The sequence below is a fragment of the Corvus hawaiiensis genome, chromosome Z (genome assembly GCF_020740725.1).
Source record: "Corvus hawaiiensis isolate bCorHaw1 chromosome Z, bCorHaw1.pri.cur, whole genome shotgun sequence".
Taxonomy (NCBI): domain Eukaryota; kingdom Metazoa; phylum Chordata; class Aves; order Passeriformes; family Corvidae; genus Corvus; species Corvus hawaiiensis.
In genome coordinates, this window is record NC_063255.1 from 13,961,787 (window position 1) to 13,980,913 (window position 19,127).

General features: G+C 42.6%; 1 protein-coding gene across 2 annotated transcripts in view; it reads left to right on the top strand.

Annotated features, from left to right (window-relative positions):
- Positions 1-9,247, top strand: part of ADAMTS12 (ADAM metallopeptidase with thrombospondin type 1 motif 12) — a 159,050-nt gene extending 149,803 nt beyond the window's left edge. The window contains exons 22-24 of one of the 2 annotated variants that reach the window (XM_048291834.1): positions 1,198-1,344; positions 3,076-3,229; positions 7,828-9,247. In XM_048291834.1, coding sequence (XP_048147791.1) covers positions 1,198-1,344; positions 3,076-3,229; positions 7,828-7,877 — 351 coding nt within the window. In that variant the 3' untranslated portion in view covers positions 7,878-9,247. Of the gene's footprint in view, positions 1-1,197; positions 1,345-3,075; positions 3,230-4,020; positions 7,800-7,827 lie in introns of those variants that run through there. The other variant, XM_048291833.1, reaches the window with a different exon arrangement.
- The last annotated feature ends 9,880 nt before the right edge of the window (positions 9,248-19,127 follow it).

Here is a 19,127-nt window from a genome sequence, read left to right on the forward strand (position 1 = left end):
GAAATTTTATGGGGCCAGAGGCTTAGATCAGACAAGATAAATCTGACTTTTGGGTCCCTTTGTAGTATACATCTGTGCCAACAAACTCGGAGGCAGCCAGGCACATATTTATGTCAGCTAAAGCACATGGTCTGGTTATATTTTAAAATTTAACCCCACTGAAAGCAGCTCTGGAGAAAGCGTCATGATATTTGCCTTGTGGACCTGATGCTTCAGGATTTTAAGGGAAGTGATCACATTTTCTTTGCAGGGCACTAACAAATCACACCTGGAGGAGACCAGGGTATGCTGTCAGAGCAATCAGCAGGGGTTGGAAAAATAAAAATAGCCGAATGATTACACTTGTTTGCCACTTAAACTACTTTATAAAAACACCAGTCCAACCCTGACAGTTGTCCTCATGCTAAGGACACTGGATAGAAATGGATTGAGAAGGTTAATTTATCAGATGTCAGATACATTGCTCTGTCCATAGGGATGCAATTCCTTGTAGGAGGAACAATGCATTATTCAAAGTATATTTGGTACTTTGTTTCATGCCAGAGTGTATTTCAAGTAGACTGTACTACAGACTTAGTGAAAAAATAGTAAAATATCAGTGCATAAGTAATTCTAGAATATGGACAGAAGAATGTTTAAAAAATAACCTGGGTCACTATCTTTGTATGAAACTTTTACTGCCAAACAGTTCAATTTTTGTATGGATTGAATTTTAATTTCCCCAACCACCTCATAAAAATGAAATGCTGCATCTTATGAACTTGTTCTGTCTTCAGTTAGTGTTATAGATTAATCTTGCAGACACATGACTTCTAATCTCGTTCTTGTTAGAGAAGCTACTGGTGTTGGTGATGCTGATGAGCAGTTCTATGTTGCCTGTTCCGTGTAGCCTCTTCTATGCTGTCCTTTAGTCCTTGCAGTAGGATGTGCCAGGAGCAGCTTTTCTCCAAGTAACAGCTTCTTCCCTGTCTCCTTCCAAGCACATGGAATAAGTGCCTCAGTGCAGACCTTTTCTTCGTGTCTTCTTCATTTGATGTGCAAGCTAGCTCATATATCTTTCTAAACCCATGGGCCAGTGACACGGGGTTCTTGTTACGTGTGGCCCCACATTTCTGCATGAACATGTCTAGCTGTCTCTGTGGCCTGTTTCTGGTTTCTCATCCTTTCCCACCTCTGACTGGGCCCCTGTTTTGTCAGTGTTCGAGGACGTGTGGTGGTGGCCAGCAGAAGCGGCGCATCTACTGCCCCCGGGAAGGGCTCTGTGACTGGACCAAAAGACCTGATGCCGTTGCATCGTGTAACAGGCAGCCTTGCACACAGTGGATTCACCAGGCTTGGAGCCCGGTAGGATTCACTTTATTTCTGTCTTGTTTCTTGTCATATTGTTGGCCATATGTGGTCGTGTTGTGCACATGTATCTGAACTGCAGTACCTGTACCTGTACTGCAAGTACAGTTTCTTGTGCAAGAGAAGAACTTTTGAAAACAGTACTGAGCATTTAATAGCCAGCCTGTGTCCATTCCTTCAGTTGACAGATATTGTAGCTTCTACTTCTTGTTGCTGCATTATATGTTGCTGGAGGGCTGCAATTTTTATCTTGTCTAAGAAAAAAGGAGTTTTAACATTAACATTCCTCCATTGCTCATTTGAAATTTTCCACTGTTTGGGGCTATTGGAGGGGATTGGGTTATTCTCAAAACAACTTTGGGGAATATTGTGCTTGCCCACACAAAGAGAAATTCTGAATTTTGACCAATAGCCTCCTACTTAGTACTTGGAAATCTTACTGACAAATATGAGGCATATTTTTGGGGAACCTTCCAGTATCTGCTATACATATTTATCTATAGAGAAATTGGTATATATGATAAACCTTTCCCTCCAGTTTCCTTAATCAACATTGCGTACATTACAAATACTCCTCCCAGGAGAATGGAATATTGAAGGAATGCTAAAAGCAGGAGCCACAAATAATGAAATGATGGAGTCTCATTTAACACAGAAAATGTAATGAGTTGGTTTTGACACAAAGCCATTAGATGAGACATGACTACAATGTAATGTAGAGTTAGTGTAACACTTAAATATGGAAGTGAACTGCATAAAATAGGCAATCGAATACCAAATGTTATAGCAACTATTTTATTGATTTATTAATCCCATATTGATGTATTCATTAATAATTTTACTTTATAAAAATATTTTAAGCATAAATATAAAGTTGTTGCAAGAATACCTAAGATCTTTCAGTGTACCTCACACCAGTACTGTTGTGTTTCATGCACAGAGATATGCATTACAGAGAGGACAACTTGCAGAAAAATGACAGAGGTTCCGCTTCTGCCTTCGTCTCTTGTGCTTCATTAGCTGACATTCTCTTTCTGCTGAATTATTTATCTCATTTATCTGCTGGCACTATTTATCTGTAGAGAAAAAGAATTTAAAACTAATTGGAATTCTGAGACACTCTGGGAAGTCAGAAGAATTAAGTACATTTACAGAATGGTACAGGACGATATTTTAGAAGTGTTTGGGTTTTATGGCCTTCTGTGTGCAGCCAGAACAAGGAGCTGGCAGTTCTTTTGTGGTCATAAAGAAAGGGTAACCACTGTTTAAATGCCAGGAAAGAAGCAAAACCTTTCTTGGGCTTTTATTAAAATCTTAGTTTGGTCTTTTTTAGACCTAACATTGCAATCAGTTATTCATGTTTAACTTAGATAGTCAGAAAACACAGGAAGCAAAAAATGTCCTAATTTGTACTAATTTGGTTTACTACTCTCTTATATTGTAGAACTGGCATTGCAAATCTTCCTTTTCCTCCCTGTAGAAAACAGTCCTCTCCCTCTATTTACACATTCCAAGATGCTGTATTTATACTATTTACCCTCTACTGCATCCTGCCAAATCTGGCCAAAATGCGCCATGGAGGTGTCTGGATGCAGCAGACAAAGTACTGTAATGCCATTGCTTCTGGATCACATGGCAGTTTTAGCTTCCTATTACACCACAGCTGGCATATTACAAAATTTCCATGTAAAAAAAAGTTTCATATATGTTAAAATTACTTCTTTTCAGTGCACTGTTTCTTGTGGAGGGGGCATTCAGCAAAGAACTGTGAAATGCATGAATACAGGAACTAATGAAACTGAAGATGACAGTATGTGTGTGGATAAAGCCAAGCCCACGAAATATCAGAAGTGCAATCTGCAAGAGTGCAGGAAAAATACAGGTACAGTAATATACCTGCATGAAACAGTTTTCAGAAGGCGTTGTGCTGAGGTTCTGCAAAAACTGGGGACTGACTCAGTCTGTCAACTTGTTTTGAGTACTGTGGGCTCAGTAATTACAGGTCAGCCTGGCCTGCTACTGCTTGGCTGCTCTGTTGGCAGAACCATGCTGTTGGGTCTTCCAGCTCTTTTGGCCTCATGTTGCCATGATGGGGAGTGCAGTCTCTGAGCATGCATCCCTAATTTATGATGCCACAACTAAATTACTAAGTCTGCTTGTATTGGCCTGTTTTAGGTAACTCAGGCTGCGTTGGGGTCTGTGGAAGGACACATAGTGAGTCCAAAAGGATGCCATTTCTTAAGATAGATCCCTCTATGGAAACTGCAAATTCTGGACTGGAAGTGCAAGTAAAAAAATTCTTACAGACAAACACTGTAAAAAAATCAGTGTCCTGTAGGGTGAGACTGTCCAAAATCAAGAGGTGGAGAGAAGTACTTTTGTGAGTCAGAGTGTCCTGTACCTCTGTCCTTCAAAGGCCCAGGGACCCAGTTGTGTAGATGGTTAATAGCCCAGAAAAAGAGGCATCAGGGGAGGCAGAAAGCTTACAGAAGGATACAGATCTTTATGTGTAGTCTGTGTACTGCTGTATCCAGCAGGTACCCTCAGGTAAGAACAGCAGCAGCTCAGAGCCCTTCTAGTAAAGTCTTCAAAAGCCTTTTAGAGGGTGATCTTGCCTATACAGAGAGTATATCAGCAAAATACAGCTAAGTGTTCTCATCTTCTTCACTACAGGGCTGCCCTGCAGCAAAGACCAGCTGTCGGTTCACTTCTGCCAGAGGCTGAAAGGCATTGGCAAGTGCTTGCTGCCATCAATACAGACTCAGTGCTGCTTCACATGTAGTCAGCCCCAGATTCGTAACAAAGCAAGACATGGGGATCTGCAAGGCTTCAAACAACAAAATTACATTAAATCTAGGAGAAAACCACCTCAAAACCCAGAAAACAACAACCAAGCAGCTTGGCACTAGCTGTTTTTATCTTGTTTCCTTGAATAGAGCTTTTGTTTACAGGTTTTACGTTCCTTATTTTTTTCTGAACCATCCAACATAAATGGAAATCTGTGATCAAAACTAGGAAAACACATCACCTAGGGTTATCAGTCATAATTTACTGCTTCATTTTTTTTTCTGTAGTAGTCCAAAATTTGTAACATAATTTACAATGTACCAGCAGCTAGTACTTCTTAGGCATGTGTAGATGCTAGAAACAGGCTTGCAAGAATTTTCTGATTTTTTGTAATGAATGTTTAACTTGTTCTTCCATCTCTTTTCTGAAATCCGCTTGAAACACCAGCACTGCTTACTCGAGAGTGCTTAGTGAAGGTGGCCCTTGGGGCAACAGACACTTACCTGCCGTGGGCCAGTTCTCTTTATGCCCATTTGCCTTCCTTTTTTAAGAACCAAGGTGAAGGGGCAGTGTTTCTCTGAATTCATTGCTCACTTCATAAATTTAAAAGAAGAGTTTTATAATATCTGTTTATGATAGGCAGGATGAATTGAAACATTGGTTTTTTTCAGGAGGAAAAATCTTCTCTTAGTACTTGACTGAACCTCTGAAGGATACCTCATCCATAACGTGTTCTTGACAGTGTTCTTCTGCTACAAATGTCTTGCTGTAACCTGAAAACCCCATCAATATGGGATGTTAAGTTCCCAGTTATGTTCTAAGCAAGTTTTCTTGGTAGCACAAAAGCAAAACCATTTGCATCTACCACCTTAATAGAGTCAGGGAATCATTTAGGTTGGAAAAGACCTTTCAGATCAAGTCCAATCTCTAACTCAGTGCTGCCAAGTCCACCACTAAACCACGCACATCCCTAAGTGCCACATCTATGTGTCTTTTTTACACATTTAGGGGAGAAACCAGCAATATCTCTTAGACAGTTTTATACATTCCATCTGATAGAATAATTTCAGTGTAAAGAAAAATTTGGGTTTGCATATTTTTTGCTAGACAGGCAACAACATTCTGAAGTATCATCTGTAGTTCCTCTCCATTTAAAATTAACCATCTGAGGCCACTTGAAATCAGGTAAAGCAACCAAGTCAAAACTATGGCCAGTCTCCATAGCTGCAGGTATTCAGACACGAATGATACAAGTTAGCAGAACATAAAAAGCTGTCAGGAATCTGATGGAGCACAGAGGTTGCACCAGCTTGTTCTGCAGCAAAAATTTAACCTCAACACTTACCCTTTGGAAAGGGTGGTATTCTCTCTCTATTGACTTCTCACTTCCACCAGTTTTATGTTGTGGTCAGCTCCATTTGGTTCAAGAATATTACAGCTGCTGGGCAGAGGAACCAGGCACTGTAATGGGTTCCACAGTTTACAGCACAAAGAGTAAAGGAGTCACGTAGCGAGAAAGCGAAAGACTTCTAAGCAGATGTAGGTAAGGACAATTTGATGTTGAGTCTTTTGCATTTGAAAACTGAAATCCTTCTGTTCTTTGACAAATGACGAAGGAAGGAGCAATGAGACAACCCAGCTAAACAGGTTTTCTATTTTCATGTTAACTTTTATGACAGATTTCAACTTTACAGATTTAAACCTTTCTTGCAGCTTCACATGTGGCATGCAAGCATTTCAGCTGGAAATTTCCCATACTACATTTTGAAACCAATTTTACACCATCAGCATAAAGGCCAACTAACAACTGGAAACTTTGTAATTCACGCAAATATTCAGTGATAGAGCTATCATTTCATCCAGTATCTCCCAGCAGAGCATAAGCCCACATCCACAAGAGCACTACCATTCACTCACAGCAGACTTTTCCCCCATTGTAAATCCTTGATCATAGTGGAGCTGAGGGCTCCTGGAACAGGAATCTGAGGCCCAGAATAGTATCTGCATAGCTCGGGCCTCAGGCATGAGGGCACCACTAGCCAAACAGCCTATCTGTTTTGCTAGTGAAGAAAATGCCAAAACAAACTTCAGGGAACCAAGACTGGACCCTTTGAACAAAACCGGGCATTTTGTAAAGAGCTGAACAAGAGCAGACATTTAGATTCCTTTGGAATTCAGTAGGATTTGGACACCTTGGTTCTTCATGCTTTTTTGAAAATCTCAGATTTGCACCCTACTTACCTTACAATTTCAGATTGTAGTGCAGGGAAATGTCACATTTTATGCAGTATACAGCGAGACTTGTGGTCATGAATCCAAGTGTCACTATGGTTACAGAACTATGACTAGCAGTAGCTTTTTTTCTAGACAGACCTTTATGAAGTTAATAGAAGTATTTTAGCCTGGCTATAATGTATTAACGTAATGATGACCACGAGTCAAATTGTAATTTTTCAAAGGTTTGTGACCTTTGAATGAGGACTTACTTCTTCACTTGAAATCTCTGGGAGTTTGAAATATGCAGCATGGTGAGGTTAGATTTATTAACCTCTGTGATGGCAATATAACCCCAGGTTTAGGTGCTGATAAAACAAAATCCACTGTTAAAAATGTGGTGCTAGATTAATAGACATGGGGATGACTTGCAGTGGTGCACGTGCATGCATGCACACGCTCTTACAATAATAGATGTCTGTGGTGTTGCCGGCCAGCGCCAGACATGATGCTTTTTAAAGTTTCACAGTGTGCTTCTCTCCTTCTGGGGACCCTTTGAGCAATAGAAATCTGGGCAGGTCTTACTCCACTGGACACAGAAGTATTGAATCGTGCAGGAGTAGAGGTGTCTCGCCTGATTCAGGAAGGATTTGGGCAGGGCTTCGGCTTGGGCTGCATTGTGTAGAGCAGTTTCCCAATAGCCAAACAACCTGGACTGGTGGGCAGTGCAGATGTGCCTTACATTCCCAGAAGCATCCTATAGGATTTGGGCGGGACAACATTCCGGGTCAGATTATTCTGTGCATAGAGGTACCTGCATAACATTTTATCCACAGAGGTCAGCAGAAGGAGACTGCCAGGTATGTGGGCTAATGAGAAAGGAGCTGACCGAGTGGATATGGTGCAGATGGGAGGAAAATGCCTGCAGGAGTTGTTGTCCTTTCCAGTGCTCCTTAGGGCTAGTATGGAGTTAAACCATCTCTGCCTTCATTTTTTCTTCAGGGAGCTGAAATTTATTAATTTCATTTGAAATTAATGAAAAGTGAATAAATTATATTACAGACATTAGTCAAAATGGTCTTTCTACCCAGGGAAGTGCAGTCATTACTGTTGCTCAGCTTAAAACTTTAGGGAAAATACTGTGACAACATGAACTGTTTTAACAGAGCAGTGCCACTGCTATTATGACACAGCTGTTCTTAAGTAAAGGTGGATTTATGATCTGAACCCAGATGGTCATTAGTCTCAAAACTGAATTGAATACTAAGTGCAGAGGTGTATTATTATTATTATATTATCATATTAGCCCAAGACACATCAGCTTCAACAGATTGCTCAGGAAAAAATGTGTATTTTTCACATTCACAGCTTGTTCTAACATTTCAAGGTTTAAAAAGCAAACTATGATGACATATTTGTTTCAAGCTTCAATAAATGGCATTGCATATGTTTGATGGCTCTGATATTTTCTGTTTCCAGTGCAAGAAGATTTGTACAATGGAATTTCCAGGAAAAAACAAAAGCCTTAAAAATATATTTTATATGCCAAGGATCCCCATCACTGAGTTATTTTGGTGCTTGATACTTCAGCATAAAAGAAATCATTAAAAAAGGTGAGGAGAAAAAGCAGAAGAATGCAGCATGGTGCTAAGTATAAATGCACACTAAAAGGCTTCATTATTTCCTATGAAATAGATGAAATCCTAGCACATCTAGTCTAAGCATTTATGTCTGTAATTTCTTGGCAGCAAATGTGTGTCTCTTGAAGAATTGTATATAATATTACCATGCCTATTTGTCCCCCGCCCCGAATCTTCTCAACACTCAGGTTTTGCAAGTCCTGCTGGAGCTTATCCCCAGGAACTTGATCAGACCAACCCTGATCCTTGACATGCTGCCCAGGAGCACAGCTTGGGCAGAGAACACCAGCAGTTCTCACTCAGTCACCAAACTCCACCCATGCATCCATCCATGGGCTCAGCCTCACAACACCCTATGGAATTTGCAGGAAGTTGCTCCTTCTTACTTTAGAAAGTAAGTGTGCATCTCCAGCCCACAGGGGCAGCACTCTGCACAGGTGCTCCCAGGGAGAGGATTGAACTGATCTGAGAAGTGAGTGGAAGCTCCCTCTGCTTTGCAAAGTGCCATTAGGCATTCTTGGATGTCCCACTGCTCAACACAGCCTGACGAGCAGTTCCTGTGGTTGCTGCACTGTGTGGCACAGCTTGCAGCACTCCCTTGGCTCAGCCAAGCATGCAGCACCCACCAAAGGAACTGCCTGTTGGCTGCCAACATCAGCTCAAAATTAAACCAACGTGGCGACAGGATGAGGCAAAAGAAAGGGATTTCAGGTGGGGTGTTCCAGACAGAGGCACTTGATGCAGCACAACTGATAGTTTAATTCTGTGGATATAGAAACAGTACGTTGCAGAGTTAAGAGGGAGAAACTTCAGCACTGTTGAATGTCCTATCTTTGTTTTCAGAGGGTTATCATGTTCCCTGGAGAACAGGAGTTGGTACCAGACACCTCTCTTCCTGGGATTGGTTTATCTGACTGTGTTTCAGAATGGTGATTAGTAAGAAACATGGTTTATTGCTGCTGCCCAGCACTGCAGCCTCCCCAGCCCTTATTCCCTGCAGTAGAATATGGGGAGTTCACATGAGGATATTGCTTATTTCTGTCACTAATTGATCCCAGCCTCCTCTTTTCTCCTAATGAAGAAGTGCAGGTAGCTCCAGAACACTCACAGGAACAAAACCTGGGATGAGTTTGCCTACAGATGCAGTGGTTACAGCAGTAAGACCCAGGAAATGAGAAATAACCTGTGCTGGTTTGGTCAAATTTAGAAATGCATCCTCTGAGAGAAGGCACAACCACCCCTCCCCCACCAGGTTCAGGAAAAATAAATTTTCCTTGAAGGAAAGTGAAAGAGACAAAAACTATTTGACGAGCACACAGGAAAAGGATAATAATGCTAAATAATAAAACCTCTCGCTCTGCTGAGAGAAACCTGGGAAAATTTCAGAGTTCTTCCGTAGATCTCTTTCCCCCTCCCTGGAGCTGGGACAAGGTGGTGGGCCCACCTCCAGGGCCAAGAGCTTGGTGGAAAGTCCTCCCAGTGTATTCCGATGTTGAAACTGTCCAGTAGAGAGAAAAGGAAAAAAAAACGAAGTCCCAGGAAAATGGAAGTTCAACTCTCCAAAGGAAAAAGAGCTGAGGAAAAAAAAAACTGCCGAAAGCTGGCTGGAAAGAAAAGCAAGCCGGGTGCTTCCCTTCCCTGTCGATCTCCTGCTGCAGCTGAACGCAGAGAGCCGCCTCTATCTCTGTGTGACCTTGAACAAGCTGCAAACTGCTTTGAAGAAGTTCTGCTCGGTTTTTCCTTCCCCCTCTCAGGCTCAGTTTAAAGGCATAGAAAGGTACACAAATTAATTTCTGGGCATAGGGCAGCAATATGGGATACACATCATAAAGTCACCCCAAGACATAAGCAAAGGACCTTCAGAGTGGCCAGCCACCGTCTGTAAGCTGACGTGTCCAGGATTTTAAAGGAACCTTTGATGAAAACCAAGAAGTTGCTAAATATCTGTGTTTCAGTCAATGCCTACTTGATATCACAAACTAATAAAAAAGAAAATTTTTCAATATTCTTGAAGGCTTCTCCTAATTCACTGTTACCCTTATGAGTCATCAAGTTAGCTTTTGCTAGATCAAAGTTAAGGATTTGGGACAGAGGAAAATAGTTTCCAGGAGGGATTGGATGTTTTGGAAGGCAGTCTTTTGCTAGATCTCTGGAGTTACCTCTAGCTCTGTCGTGTTACAAGCGGGTGAGAAGATGGTCTGGATTCAGTGATTCAGTGGCTTCAACTGGGATCTGAGGCATCAGAGAATGAATCATAGAATCACAGAATGGTTTGTGTTGGAAGAAACCTTAAAGATGGTCTAGTTCCAGCCCCCTGCTGTGGGCAGGGACACCTTCCACTAGACCAGGTTGCTCAAAGCCCCATTCAGCCTGGCCTTGAACACTGCCAGTGATGGGGCATCCACAGCTTCTGTGGGCAACCTGTGCCAGTGCCTCACCACCCTCATAGTAAAGAATTTTTTCCTAGTATCTAATCTCAGCCTACTCTCTTCCAGTTTGAAGCCACTCCCCCTTGTCCTGTCACTAGATGCTTTTGCAAATAATCTTTCTTCATCTTTCTTGTCAGCTTTCTTCAGGTACTGGAAGGTCACAATTAGGTCACCCCAAAGCCTTCTGTTTTCCAGGCTGAACAATCCCACTTCTCTCAGCCTTTCCTCACAGCAGAGGTGCTCCAGCCCTCTGATCATCTTGGTGGCCTCCTCTGGACTGGCTCCAGCAGGTCCCTGTCCCTCCTGTGCTGGGACCCCAGAGCTGGATGCAGTGCTCCAGGTGGGTCTCAGCAGAGCGGAGCAGAGGGGCACAATCCCCTCCCTCCCCTGCTGCCCATGGGGCTCTGGGTGCAGCCCAGGACACGTTTGGCTCTCTGGGCTGTGAGTGGCATGGCTGGGGCATGTCCAGCCTCTCACCCACCAGTCTGGGCAAAGGGCAGTGCAGGTTACTGTGGTGCTGGTGTTAAGGAAAGCTCCCATTGCAACACTGGCATACTGGAGTGATGGCAAATGTGGCATTAATAGGGAGCTGCCATAAGGAAAACTCCAGGCTGAGGGAAGCTGATCAATGAACTATCAGAGAGGAAATGTTTTATTGCAAGCCCATCAGGACTCGTGAACAGAAGTGCAGTGAACCTTCAAGCTCCCCCCATGCTTATTTATACAGATGGCAGTCATGGAGATACTATGTTTCCTGTTTATTCCCCTATATCTGCTATCTGTTTCATACGATATCTGAACTAAAGAAGCTTGACATTAAATTCCCAGTGTGTTCACTTGGAAGTATGTTTCCTTGTTGTTCGGCTCTGGAAGTAAAAATATTGTCATGTTATAACATATGGGAGCATGAATCAGACTCATAACAAACAGTGCTGGGTGATAAAATTACTGTCCTGTGCTGCAGTGCCTATCTGAAAGATAAGGAATGGTGGTTTTCTGCAAATTCTTTTCCATGTGTCTCCATCCCTAGTCCCAGCCTTCATGGGACACACCCTGGCCCTGGTGGTCATTGCAAATCACTGGAGTAACAGACACACTGGAAGACCAGTGAGATTTTTGCTCCTAGCAGCTGTGAACATAGAAGTGACTGACTTCACCCTCCTGCCCATCTGATGCAATGTTGAGCCCAGCTGGTCTCGGCTTTGCAGCCACATAAAGTTGAAGTTTTGCTTTACATCTGAACTGAGGGGAGGCCATGAGCACCCCCAGGATCCAGCAAGAGGCAGGAGTTTGCTTACAGCAGATGTCCCTCTTACAGCAAGTGCTCCCTGCATGTCACCTGGAAGCTGACAGTTCCCTGACGATCCCGGGTCACTTCATTTCTGTTCATGCCTCTCTTCCAAGTTTGTGTTTAGGCAAGGAGGCAGAAGGGATGTCGCAGCTGCCAGATCCTGCTGTAGTTAATGGGAGCAAATACATGTCTTGGTAATTATTGTAGGTTACACGATCAGCAAACTTCAGATTTTGGCTGAAGCTTCCTGCTGGCACCGTCTGCCGTCCCACAGGAGTGGTCTGATTGACAAGGGTACCCCTGTTTACGTGAGGACCCTGCTGGGAGCAGGCAGTGCTGGCCTCTGTGAGGGTGCTGGGGATTTGGATCTGCTGCTCCTTCGCCTTTTCAACACCCACTCAGACTCAGCATCAGTCCGCCTGACCTGCAGTCACCCTCCAGATGGGAAATGTGTCTGTCAGGCCTTGCTGGATTCATGGTATCCCAAAGAGTAGTTGAGATGGGGAACACAGGAACATTCTCTGCTGAGCTCAACAAATCCTTTGAGCAATCCAAGTCTCAGGGTTCACTGAGCCATTGTTATGAGCATGTGAGGAGGTAAAATGTGCCACTAATACACTGGAAACTTTGTTCAGGTAGCTTCTATTCTGGTGCTGTGACTGCTGTGGCCATGACCCTTACTGGGTCATCTGAAACTGTAGAAAGGTAATCAAAACTGGAGTTGAAATCTTCCATCCAGTACAGACAGTCCCCCCTACCTTAGGTGAAGAATTGAGTTTGTCTGTGTAAATTTGAAGCAGCATTGGGAGCAAACTATGCTAGAAAGCTTAGTTTCTGAAAAGTAGAGTATTGGAGTGTTTGAAACCATTTTTGCATTATCTCAGATTCCATGAGTAATCATGAGCAATGTCAAAACTGATAATTTCAGTGTTTCTGGAATGAAAATTCCTTTTGAGGGATGTTGGTCAGTGCTCTTCACAGGACAGAAAATCTGTTGGGTGGCTCTGTCTACCAGCTGCCACTTGCTTGGAGTTCACATTTGAGTGAGTGAGTGCCTTCAGTGCAGTTTTGTGCAGGATGCTGGAGGGGTCCCCTTCCTGTCTTTCCTCTTGACAGATTTTTCCAGCATACAGTGACAATTATGACAGCACAAAGAGCATAATGTCCTGAACATAGATGATCTGCTTGGGGTTTTTGTTTCAATAAATAATCAATCCACTAAGGAAGAAAGAGTTACCCAGAAAAGCTATTTATTTTCTGGTGGCCAGATATGTTGTGCTGGTTTCATACAGGAAATCTGCTCCACTCAGAACTGAAAGCTGTCTGTTTCCCTGGACGTATTTCACTGGCCAGTGGCTGTGGGAAGCTGGTGCTGAATTGGCTTTGCAATTACTGGGAGTCCCCAAACCGATTTAAAGTGTGTGTCTGACTGACTCCCACTGTTTGTGCACACACATGGGGCTCTCATGTGCTTGAGCCTGAAGACTTTTTATAGCGAAAGCAATAAAATAAATCTCTGAAGAAAGAACATTTTGTGTCCTCTGCAACAGCCCATGACACCTGTTCCTCTCGAATGAGGGCTGCCTGCTGAGATGAAGATATGCAGTATATGGAGTGCAAAACTCACTGTAGATTAGAGCTACAAGGGCGACAGGTTTCTTTCTTCTCTTTCATTATCATTATTTATTTAGAGAATGACTGTAAATATTTAGCCTTAGATTAGTGAATTAAGGTTGCTGGTAAGAGGATGGTTGCATCCTTAACAGTATTTGTTCTGATCAAAGGAAAACTATGCCTTAGTTTGAGCTAGGTGGAGGTTGTGTCCTGGTGAAATCAACACATTTTGTGTGCTCACGAGCTGGGCTGCTCAGATTACATGTTTCATTTGATGAATGGTCAGATGGATAAGAAAGTGGTTGGATAGTAACATCCAGAGGGTCGTGGTCAACAGCTTTGAGCACCAAAGGACATCAGTGACAAGTGGGACACCCAGGGGTCCTTACTGGGATCAGTGTTATATCTTCATTAATGACATAGAAAAAGGGATCAGGTGCACCCTCAGCAAGTTTGCATGTGACACCAAGCTGTGAGGTGTGTTTAACACACCTGAAGGACAGGATGCCATGCAGAAGGACCTGGACAAGCTTGAGGAGTGGTCCATGGGAACATCATGAGGTTTAACAAGACCAAGTGCTGGTGCTGCACCTGGGTCAGGGCAACCCCCAGTATCAGCACAGGCTGGGCATGAACAGACCCAGAGCAGCCCTGCCCAGAAGGACTGTGATTCTGTGACTGATTTTTCAAGCTTTCTGCGTTTTGCTAGCTGCCATTTTTGCTGCTGCTTCTTCCAAACTCAGGACTGTGCTCTTTCTTTCCATGCCACAAATAGGTGCAGCCTCCATTAGAAATCTATTTCACAGAGGGGTGCTTGCAAACTTTGGTCAAATCACCTCTTTCTTCCTTTAAATGAGATAAATACACCAAGTTTCTTCAGGCTTATTCCATGGACTTCAATTTTTTCTGCTCTTGCTGAATGCTTTAAATTATAACTTTGAAGTGCGGATGCACAAATTTGCGAATCTGGATTTGTCACTGCCTACAACATTGGTATTCTCTTACATTTTCAGGGTCAAATATTAGTTATTGGACCTCTTCCATTACGTTACAGAAGTCAGATGGTAGGTTGCCACTACTGTGATGCTGTTTCCCAATGTCATGAACTTCAGGATACAACCCCCCCTCATATATGGCCTCTCATCTTTGCTTTTCCTTTTCCTTCTTTTATGAAAGTTGATTTTTAAATTCCACCGACTTTAGCAAGTGACCCAGTTCACCCTATCTAACCAATCTTCGTCATTTACTGTCTTGACAATTTTCATCTCATCTGAAAATATTCTCTGCACTGATTTTCTGTTTTCTTCCACATCACCAATAAAGATATTTAATGGCAGGAATATCTTTCTACAGGAGTGAAAGTTTTTGGTTGACATTTCCCTTGTATTTTATTTTTATGATGAATTCTGAATGAGTTTGTGTTTACCATAGATGTTGGTTTTGTGATCAAAATATCGCCCAGGGCAAATCAAAATTTTTCACAGATGTTTTTGCCTTATCTAACCCAGCTTGTCTGCTGGAGGGAAGCTGTGTTAGGATTGTGGTTGTATTAGGTTGGAGAATCAAGCTAGCATAAGCCACAGTCTTAACCTTTGTCTTACTGAAATTTCAACCTCAAGGCACACTCAATACATGCTCAGCAACAGCTTTGAAATGCCTTTGATGTCAGATTTCTGTTAGCATAACCACTGAGACATCTTTGGATCAGATGGATGGTTGCCATCTTAAATACCCAAATTGGAAGGAAACAAAATAAAAGACTTGCAGAGATCTATTGCAGGTCATGATTCTCTGTTGCCTTTTGACACCCCTAACTATGCATTTGAAATCATAGGAAATTGATGCATTTGGAAATAGGAATCATCATAGGAAATTCAAATGCATTTGAATCAAGGAAAACTTAAGCAGCTGCTGTTCCATCCAGCTACAGAGTGGATCAGAAAAGCAAGACTCCAGGAATTTCCTACAGCAGAGAAAACATCTGGCTTCTTTTCACAATAATGGCTGATACACTGACTGCAAAGCTTCAGCCTATAAATGTTCCTCAGACATCCCCTAAGCTGCTTGCCAGGAACTTGCAAGTCCAGTATTTACAGTTGGATGAAGCCTGGCTATGAAAAAAGGGGCTTATGATGTGATGGTTCCTGGTTTTGAAAGTCTTCCTGAGCCAATACTTCTATGTGCCTGAAGATTTGATCAGCAGGGAAAAATGCAATAGAAGATGGGGTGCTCCAGGCTCATGTTGGAAAGGTGCATCCCAACCCCACTGTGCTACCTTGGTGCACACAAGCATTAATCCAGAGCCTCTTGCTCTTCCACAAGGGACCATTAGTTGGCCATGGCTCCTACAAAGTAAAACCAAATTGAGGAAGGAAGGGGAACTGACAAGGGAGCTGACTGTCCTTATCACTGCTGTAATTGAGCAAATAATCCCAAATACCTGTATAGCTGACGCCAGGAACAGAGCTGCTTTTGATTTAGGGACACTAGTCTAGCTCAGAAACAGCTTAGAAGGGGAAGTATTTTGTTTTATTTGCAGCTAGTTTGGAGCAAAAAGAAGGAAGCTTGTAGTTCTGGAAAATAATGAGAGGTTCCAGGTGACAGTGATGTTGTTACAAATCCAGGTGGTGTTTGGATCTGCTTGCCTCTGTAGTGCTGAGCTGTGATCCCTCCAGGTGGATCCCAAAAGTGCCATAGGCTTATGGTCAGGCAAAATGTCCATGGAAAGCTCCAAAGCACTGGCAGTCACTGTTGACTGATAAAAGGAAGTCAAAATGTGTGCAGTTTCCATAAGAGAAGGAATTTCACAGTCTCAGTGAAGGACTTGCCACTTTCTCCTTGTGCCACCACTGTATCAGCTTGTGAATAAAGAATAATTTGCCTCTAAACTGACAACTTTGGGAACATCTAGCTTTGATGATCTAGGCTCTGAGCCATTTTATGACTGAAAATACCTCTTCCTATACAAAACAATGTATTATTTCAAATATCAATGGTTGCTAGTTTATAAAATAACAGCTGAACTCGGAATGTCTAGGCAGTTCAAAGCTGTAGCTGTTCAGGAGCTTTTTAATGAGTAAAGAGATACTTCACTGAAGATATTTTGCTCAACTGTGATAAGCTCAGAATTCATTTTAAAAACATGTATTATAGAATGAGTGACATCTTATTAGATAAAAAATAATAATACCATAGTTACCATTTTCCTTTCAAAGAAAAGATGGACCAAAGTTGTAGTTCTTACTGGAAAGTTCACAAGCAGTTAAAACCTTGACCTGTGTCTATTTTTTTGGCTCTGTGTGCAGTCTTAGCAACTACTGAGAAATAGCACTTAACATGTTTCTGGAATTATGGTGTTAACTCTGATATCCTGTCTAATTTCCTTTCTGTGCGTACATTTCCCTTCCATAAATACTGGAGGGATACTGCGTGGTAACTGATGAGCTGTGCTATCATTCACTATTGCTCTTCACTGTTAAACAGCTTTTATATGCTTTGTGGTACATGGCACTGGATGTTATTTATTAACACATGCAATTCAAACCATCATTCGTATGAAATTGCTATCTGTGACATCTGAAGACTGTCCTCAAATGATGTATTGAACATGATTTCTACTTCAAGTACTAAGTCATGCACATTTGAAGAAGCGGAATAAAACTGAACAGCAATTCATAAGATTTTCATCAGCCAGGTGCTTGCCCTTTCCCTTTCTTAAATGAGAAATGAATTTATAATTGTTTTACAACATTTCTTTTCTTGAAATGCAGTCTATGTTCACACAAAAAAAACCCCTGCTTTGCAAAGCTTTGGGTAAGTTTGAATGAAGCTTCAGCTGTTGAGCTAAATGTACCTTGGATGAAATTTGCGTGACTGTAAGTTCCCAAGTTGAAAACTGTTCTGGTAACAGTGCAGGGGTTTTTACTGAACAAGTGTCTACATGTGTATCCTTTCCAGTCTCCAGCTCAGCTCTTCTAGCCACCTGCTGCTGATTCTATTTCCATCACATCTGAAACAGCATGTGTGCTTTCTTCCTAATAGACTTCCTTCATCATCTTTGTGACCCTTGATGGTGCTCCCTTCAGTACGTCCATGTTATTTCTACTGGGGAGCCCACCACATTGTGCAGCACTCCAGCTGTGCCTCCCCAGGCTAAGCAGAGGGGAAGGATCCCCTCCCTTGACCTGCTGGGTTTCTGTCACCCCATTTTTCCAGCCCACTAAGGACCCTTTGAATGGTGGCACAACCCCCTGGTGTCGAGCCACTCTTTCCAGTGTGAATGTGCTGAGAGTGCCCTGTCCCATCATCCACATCACTGATGAAGATATTGAACAGCACTGGCCCCAGTATTAGCCTCAGGCCACATCACCAGCCACTGTCCTTCAGACAGACTTTGCTGTTAATCACAGCCCTTTTAGCCTGACAGTTCAGACACCTCTCACACCCACTTACCTAGTCCATGCTTCACCAATTTGTCAACAAGGGTGTTACAGAAGACAGTAGCAAAAGCCCTACTAAAGCTGAGACAGACAGCAGGTGGGTATTCAGGTAGGTGAATTCAAAACACTGGTTTGCTTGACTGATGGTAGCCCCTCAGACAGCCTGAAATAGTTAAAGATGTATTCCCAAAAACCTCTCTGCTGACAGTCCCCACAGTTGTAACTCAAAAGCAAAAGTTTGTCAAAAGCAAGAATGGACTAGAAACATACCCAGCAAGTTCAGCCCTTTTCAGAGTGTAGGCAACTGAAACAAATAATGTCATGTCATAATTCAGTTCTCAGTCTTCTCATTCTGCATTTACTGAAGGATAACTGAGAGCCGAATGTTTTTTTGCAACTGAGACGGAGAAAAGAAAATCATCCTGTCTTGCACTGAGTTCTATCTGAGGATGAAAACTATTGGGCTGCAGTTCTTTAATGAGATTTATTTTTATTATATTCTTGTGTGCTGCAGAATTTCCAGTAATCCTGGTTGAGGGTGGTGATGCTGCCCTTCCTTCCCAGCACCTCTCCTCCACCAGCTCTTCCCTGTCTTGAGAAGCAATGCTTCTTGTCAAGTAAAAATGCTTCTTTTTATGGTGCTGCAGAATTCCAACAATAACAAAGATCTGTGGAGAGAAAAATCGCTCCACCTCCATATAAAGACTGAAAACCATTTGAGGAAGGGAAAAAGTAAATTGCTAGCTATCAGGATTTTGGTTTTTTTTTTCCTTTTCAAGAGGTTTATATGGATCTTTCTGCACACTCCGGAGCTGTGTAGCAGCATCTTCATTGCTCACCCAACTTCTGAAGTTGCTCTTATGGAACAGAACAGAACAGAAAAGAAAGGAGAAAAAGTGATGCTGCACCCAAAGCACTGTGGGTAGCAGGCTGAGAATTGGGATTGTTCAGCCTGGAAAAGAAAAGGCTTTGGGGTGACCCAATTGTGTTATTCCAGTAGCTGAAAAGGTAGCCACAAGAACAATGGAAAGGGACTCTTTACAAGGGCCTGGAGGGACAGGACAAGGCAGAATGGCTTCAAACTGATAGAGGGTAAGTTTAGATTGGATATAAGGAAGAAAATCTTTACTGTGAGGGTGGTGAGGCACTGGAACAGGTTGTTCAGGGAAACTGTGGATTCTCCAACCCTTAATGCCAGGTGGGACGGGGCTTTGAGCAACCTGGCATTAAGGGCTTTGAGCAACCTGGCATTAAGCATTTGAGCAACCTCAGCACACATTCATGTCCCTCTAGAATTTTGCTTGGTCATGAAGTGTGATGAAAACTGCCTGCCAGGGCTGAAGGCCCTGCTGATGAACAGTAGGGC